Source organism: Oncorhynchus clarkii, unplaced genomic scaffold, assembly GCF_045791955.1.
Source record: "Oncorhynchus clarkii lewisi isolate Uvic-CL-2024 unplaced genomic scaffold, UVic_Ocla_1.0 unplaced_contig_10383_pilon_pilon, whole genome shotgun sequence".
Taxonomy (NCBI): domain Eukaryota; kingdom Metazoa; phylum Chordata; class Actinopteri; order Salmoniformes; family Salmonidae; genus Oncorhynchus; species Oncorhynchus clarkii.
The window spans coordinates 185,656-193,217 of NW_027261118.1; the positions used below are offsets into that span (position 1 = coordinate 185,656).

Below are 7,562 nucleotides of genomic sequence, written 5' to 3' on the forward strand. Positions count from 1 at the left end.
AAAAAAGCTTTACAGCTAAAGCAAACCAAGCGTTTATGTTGGGCCACCTCTCTCAGCAGACAACATTACAAACAGCTAGCAGCAAAGTAGATTGGACACGAAAAGCAATAAAAATGAATCGCTTACCTTTGATGATCTTTGGATGTTTGCACTCACGAGACTCCCAGTTACACAATAAATGTTCCTTCCTTTTGTTGCATAAAGATTATTTTTATATCCAAAATACCTCCATTTGGTTGGCGCGTTTTGTTGAGTAATTCACAGGCTCGAGCGGTCACGACGGGGCAGACGAAAATTCCAAATAGTATCCGTAAAGTTCGTAGAAACATGTCAAACGTTTTTTATAATCAATCCTCAGGTTGTTTTTACAATAAATAATCTAATATTTCAACCGAACCGTAGCTTTTTTAGGAGAGAGAGAGAATATGTCTGCTCCAAGCTGTTGCGCATGCAAAACTCTGCTGGCACCCAGCCATCCACTGACGCGATGTGATCGTTCTCGCTCATTTTTCAGAATAAAACGCTGAAACTATCTAGTTGCTATCCCTTTAAATGGAGGGAAGGCATGCAATGGAACAGGGTGCATTCAAAATAAGAGGCACTTCCTAGTTGGATTTTCCTCAGGTCTTCACCTGCAATATCAGTTCTGTTATACTCACAGACAATATTTTAACAGTTTTGGAAACGTTTAGTGTTTTCTATCCTAATCTGACAATTATATGCATATTCTAGCTTCTGGGCCTGAGAAATAGGCAGTTTAATTCGGGGACGTTTTTCATCCAAACATCAAAATACTGCCCCCTACACTCAACAGGTTAAACGGTAGCTTTTTTTTTTTATATATGGCACATATTGCACTTTTACTTTCTTCTCCAACACTTTGTTTTTGCATTATTTAAACCAAATTTAACATGTTTCATTGCTGTGTATTATATTAAGTTAAAATGAAATTGTTTAAAAAAATATATATATATTTTTTTTAATCGACGGATTAATCGATATCGGCGTTGAAAAATCATAAATCGGTCGACCTCTCCTACGTACATCTAACAGCAGTTGTTAGAACACCCAGTAAAGGTTTAACCTGCAGACAATGGGGTCACCAGAAAAACCATGAGTAATGAAGCCTCACTTAGACAAGGGTTTCCCCAACTCGGTCCTGGGGCCCCCGTTCTGGTTTTTGTCCTAGCGCCACACAGCTGATTCAAATAACCAACTCATCATCAAGCTTTGATTATTTGAAATCAGCTGTGATGTGCTATGGGCAAAAACCAAAATGTGTACCCAGGGGGGGGCCCCGGGACCAAGTTTGGGAAACCCTGACTTAGACTGACGCACCAGATAATATTCAAACACTGGCACCCACTCTGCATGCAGATACTTATTAAACAATGTCCCATTTCAAAACAAATGCAATCAACCAATGTGATTAGGGCTGGGACAAAACCAGTATATAGAGATACTCAACAGTAGAGCGGCAAGGAAACAAAATACAAAGTGGGTTTAGGAAAACAGCCTTAATGTTGGACCAAACATGTTGTCATCCAGAGTCACATGTATTTATATTTCCAAACTACAGCACACACTATGTTACATCCAGCAGGTTAAAGGACCAACGAGTTTGGTCTGCTTCCTGTTTACATTTTTGCCATGGAAAAAAGATATTGAGATACTGGTATCGTCCCAGCCTTAAAATGTGACCCCACCCAGATGTACTGTGTGTGTGGGCATCTAAACCAACAGCAATGGGGTTGCATCCTATTCCCTATGCAGGCCCTGGTCAAAAGCAGTGCACTATATAGGGAATAGGGTGCCATTCGGGATGCAGACTGTGGGCTGTTAGTGGACCAACAGGACAGGAGGTAGGCCTAGTGAGGGAGGGGCCCTCCTCTGTTAGTGAACCAACAGGTCAGGAGGTAGGCCTAGTGAGGGAGGGGCCCTCCTCTGTTAGTGAACCAACAGGACAGGAGGTAGGCCTAGTGAGGGAGGGGCCCTCCTCTGTTAGTGAACCAACAGGACAGGAGGTAGGCCTAGTGAGGGAGGGGTCCTCCTGTTAGTGAACCAACAGGACAGGAGGGTAGGCCTAGTGAGGGAGGGGCCCTCCTCTGTTAGTAAACCAACAGGACAGGAGGGTAGGCCTAGTGAGGGAGGGGCCCTCCTCTGTTAGTGAACCAACAGGACAGGAGGTAGGCCTAGTGAGGGAGGGGCCCTCCTCTGTTAGTGAACCAACAGAACAGGAGGTAGGCCTAGTGAGGGAGGGGCCCTCTTCTGTTAGTGAACCAACAGGACAGGAGGTAGGCCTAGTGGGGGAGGGGCCCTCCTCTGTCTGCTCTTCTACCTGCTGAAACAGGTCCATCTGCTTTGTCTTCTGCCATGTTTAACCCCTCAATGCCTGCCAGTGCCTCAAGCTATGAGGTAGGAGGGAATAGGGAGAGGAGAGGAAGGCCTAGGTATGGTTGCATGGGTGTAGAAGGGAATGTCACCAACTGCACCTCAAAATAGGCATGTAACATAATAGGAAAAGACTGCAGTGCTCATTGCAACTGTTCCTTAGGCATTTGAAACAGATTGCAAAATCTAGTGAATAATTTAGTATCATTAATTAATTTCCAGGCAATATGTTTTCATTCAAAAGGGGAATCGTGAAAAGGGATGGATGACTGACCATTGCCAGTTAGTAGTCACACCCAATTCCAAAAAAAACCAAGGACAAGTCTTTTTCCACCACTCTTATGGAAATGTTTGTTGTAGGCCGACTTGGGTGTAATCTGTCAGGGTTGCAATGCAGACCACTAGTGTGTGTAGGCTATATCAATAACACACATTTTTAATTTCTCGGCACATTTCAGACAAGGAGTTTTGTGATGCTGATGAAAATACTAATACTGTTGCAACAGTTGTGTTCTTGTAGGCTACGATGTATTATATAGGCAGGTGCTGGTGCAGTAGTCTACAAACTGATAAACCCTGGCATAGCGCACGGACTACGAGTTTTGGGGAAATTAGCTTTAAAACTGGAACATTTTCTCTCAGCCTCATGGCAAAAATGTGTAAAATACCACGACATTTGCTATAAAATGGCACATTTTTTCTCTATGCCCCATTGCACAGGGCTTGCACAGACCTTGCGGGGCCGTGAAACCGCGCTACACCACTGCCAATACAATGTTGCAAATATGTTATGCTATGACCCATATCCCTGAAGAAATCATCTGTTAAACAAATAAGAGAAGGATAACTATCTGTAGGCCTACCCCAACTCTGCTAAAGTGAACAACATACATGTGACAAGTAGGAACTACATTCAGGAAGTAAAGAGGGCACCTGACCAAAGATGGTGGATAAATGAAGATGGTTCACTCAAGCAGTTTACCATTGAAAAAAATGTTCCGTTCCGGTCTACTTAACGGGGTGGGTCTCCCATAGACACTAATTCAGTAGCAGCTGGGTCTGGACCAGAAAGAAACAGCGAGTGGGGTGTCTCGCTTCCTATTCCGTCTCTGACCTTGGCAGTAGCCAGCAGGTAAAGGAACCATATCCAGAGTTGTCGACGCCAAGTTATACTAGCATAGAATTAGAACAATGTTTCACAAAATCAGAACAACTAAACCGTAGATAGTGCTGGCATATCACGGAATAAAACTGCCTGTTTATGGACAGAGGTGAAATTCGCTCAAAATACATCCTGCATGAATCCCAAATACTTCCTCATACGATTCCGCCTGCTCACTATCAGAACAACAAGCATTGGCAAATATGGTTGCCAACTGTAGCGTGCACTGCAGTCATGTTTTCCGGTGATACCTTCGAAAAAAGCTTTCAAGCAAATATAGGACAATTGCAATTCAACAACAGGTGTCAGCCCCCCCCCCCGTATTAAACTTACCTTGGTGTAATATAAAATCCACGGCTCATTCAACCTCTCCTTCGAAGCCATTCTCCACCGTCCTTCTGTGTGTAATCCCTTGGTTTCAGTATGAATGTATCATTGTACTTTTACATTTGTTTGCAATAAGAGCGTTAAGATTGTTTCCAGAAAAAAGGACGAAACATTGGTCTCTTGTAACATCTTGGCAACATAGCTCGCAGTATCCAAAGTGATCGACAGACAGAATATTGTATGCTCTCCCCAAAGTTTAGCAGATTGCCAAATTAATTATAAAAAGCATGGTTAAAAAAAACAATCTGCCGTGGATATCATGTCAAGAGCAAGAACAGATCAGGAATTCCAGAGCAAAATAAACCCGAATGAATATGATGATCCCCCAATTACGAAGTAATTCCCACGGACACAGCAGTCAGATGGTATCTTATTATAATACGGTTTACGTCTTAATATACAGTTCTGCATCTCCTTCCATATCTACAGTAAAGTGTCGGCGCAGTGAGGCGACAGGACGTTGACTCCACGCCGTTTTGTAGAAGTCTCCTAAACATCCACTTTTTGGAACGTTCACGCAAACCCTCTGGCTTCGCGACAGACTGCGAGCGCACTGTAGTATGGACAGGTAATATTCTTAAAGACACATCCACCCTTTAAAAAATGTCCATCTGGAAGTTATAACTAAACATTTAAACAGGACTTACAAAGGCTATAACATGTTGTATGTTCTAATATTTACGTTATCAAATTGAATATGATGATGATGAAGCCCAAATATAATAAAACATTGTCATCTCACAAAATACACTCTTAGCAGCCCCACCAAACTAAACAAAGATAATAAAGAGCATCGTTATCCTTCAAAAGAGAGAACAATGTGCATATTGAACTGACAGGCAATGTGGGGATTTCTGGGAAATGACAATAGTCTGTGCCAAATGTTCCCAAAGGATTTGTCCTAATTACTTGAATCAGCCTATGGTTAATTGGAATAGAGCTAGAAATCCATTTCTATGCTATAAACAGACATGTAGGGGCCGTTTCCCTGTCAACAGATTACTCCTAATACTGGACTTAAAAGCATTTTCAATGGGGATTCTTAATTGAGCTTGGTGTTTAGTCCAGGACTAGGCTGTGCCCTGGAAAACGTCCCATAGTGTGTTTCCCTTGAGTCTTGCCCATTGCCCACTTGGCTTGTGGATCTCTCTCCTCTATAAACACAGCCATCCAAGCTGATCCCTCCTCTTTCCAGTGTTTATATCTGACAGTAAGAAGTACAGAGCACTAAAGCCATAAAAGCAGAGGTATTAAACAAGGTATTAAACAAATATATAACCATGACAGGTACAGGCTTACAGTGAAACATCTATTCAACAGGGAACAGTATGGTACACTGTATGGATTTCCTATACTAGATCTTGTTAATTAATGTGTTTGAACAAATGAGGGGTAGAAAGACACATTACTCTCAGAAACCAAGAACTAAAATCTTGCGTAATTGCGTCATGAGCGATTGTGTGTACATAGGCTATATCATTGAAAAACAAATATGTAATTGAACATGTACAGTTAGTTGTGTATACGGAAGGGAAGAGCTTCCTTATTGTGTCAGTACAGATGGTTCCTTATTTTATTGTTCATTGAACAAATTACAAAAGACAGACAAGAAAGAACGTAATAGTTTTACTTCAGCCAGTCAATATTTGTTGATTTTTTTTTTTTCTGTCAGATTTTCAAAGAGATTTTCAAATCGTTTTTTTTTGCTGTCAGATTTTCAAAGACTTACTGATAATTTAACTACCAACTCAAAGCTGTTCAGTCAAAGGTGGAGCCTCGGGGAAACTACACTGTTGAAACGGGTTGGAACTGGAAGGGATTGGGGTTGGTATCCCGGGCCGGTATCCTCGTGCCAATGTTATGCGATAACACTGCCTCTCAATGACCTCACACTAGTCACTCAGGGGCTCCCGAGCGGCACAGCGGTCTAAGGCACTGCATCTCAGTGCTATAGGCGTCACTACAGATCCTGGTTTGATTCCAGGCTGTATCACAACCGGACGTGATTGGGAGTCCAATAGGGTGGCGCACAATTGGCCCAGCGTCATCCGGGTTAGGGTTTGGCCGGGGTAAGCCGACATTGTAAATAAGAATTTGTTCTTAACTACCTTGCCTAGTTAAATAAAAACGTTATGATTATCAATCTAATCCATCATACAGTCAATTTCCTCTGTCCCATAATCTGTATCTTTGTAGAGGAACTGTGGATTACACCCCAGAGGCTGATAATAACTGATATACATAGGATTGGATAGACAATTTATTTTGATAAAGACTCAAGATTCAAATGTCTGGGTTTAGTAAAATTTTTTGTAAGAAGGGAAAAAAACGATATTTCTTGTATGACCAACTGACACAAGTTAGTGATTGTGTGTGATGGTGAATTTTTAACACAGAGCCAACCATAGAGATCCTATTAAATGTGTATTCTAATTCCTAATTCTATGGGGAAAACACTGGTCAACAGGAGGATGGCCACAACAGAACCTCCAGGCAAGCAGCTGTAATATTGCCATGGCAATGGCCTACATTCCACACCAGGACCTACCCACTACCCAGTGCTGGCTGGGTGGCCCTCTGTTGGGCCTAGCTGGGCCTCTCTCTCTATATGAAGGATGAATACAAAGCCACCCTCACTCATGTGCTGATTGTAGACTGACAGTGTAAGAATATAATTATTTGTGTTAAGAATTCAGGAGCATAGGCTATACTGAAAAGATTTGGCATGGGTCCTCAGATCCTCAAAAAGTTATACAGCTGCACCATCGAGAGCATCCTGGTTGCACTGGTTGCATCACCGCTTGGTATGGCAACTACTCGGCATCCGACTGCAAGGCGCTACACAGGGTAGTGCGTACTGCCCAGTACATCACTGGGCCCAAGCTTTGTGCCATCCAGGACCTCTATACCAGGCAGTGTCAGAGGAAGACCCTAAGAATTGTCAAGACTCCAGCCACCCAAGTCATAGGCTGTTCTCTCTGCTATCACATGGCAAGCGGTACCGAAGCAAATCTAGGCCCAAAAGGCTGCTTAACAGCTTCTACCCCCAAACCATAAGACTGCTAAACAGGTAATCAAATGGCCACCCAGACTATTTACATTTTACACCTTTTTTATGCTGCTGTTTATTATCTATGCATATTCACTTTATCCCTACCTACATGTACTGTATAAGTTTCCTCAATTACCTCGACGAGCCTGTACCCCGCACATTGTCTAACCGGTACCCTCACACGTTGACTCGGTACCAGTACTCCCTGTATATAGTCTCTATAGTTATGTTATTGTGTTTCTTCAAAAATAAAACTTTTATTGTGTTTGTATTATTATTATTTTTTTATTTACTTTAAAATATACTCTTCATTATTGCTTAAGCTTGTAAGTAAACACTTCACTGTAAGGTCTGTTGTATTCGGTGCATGTGACAAATAACGTTTGAATTGATTTTATTTTATTTTTGAGGATACTCAAAAGAACTGAAGAATCGATCACTGCGGGACTGTCTTTATGTCCAGAAAAAACGGATTTAACACCATCTGTAAATACACACTGCTTTCATTCTTTTAAATCATTATCCAACCAGCTGCATGCAGCCTGGTCCAGGCCAATTGACGAAAGCCTC

The 7,562-nt window shown here is 42.1% G+C and overlaps 1 protein-coding gene across 1 annotated transcript in view; it reads right to left on the reverse strand.

The window, feature by feature from the left end:
- LOC139404929 (neurobeachin-like protein 2) overlaps positions 1 to 3,937 on the reverse strand; it is a 133,181-nt gene extending 129,244 nt beyond the window's left edge. The window contains exon 1 of the mRNA XM_071147468.1: positions 3,887 to 3,937. Within this exon, the coding sequence (XP_071003569.1) occupies positions 3,887 to 3,937 (51 nt within the window). The remainder of the gene's footprint in view (positions 1 to 3,886) is intronic.
- Between the last annotated feature and the right edge of the window lie 3,625 nt (positions 3,938 to 7,562).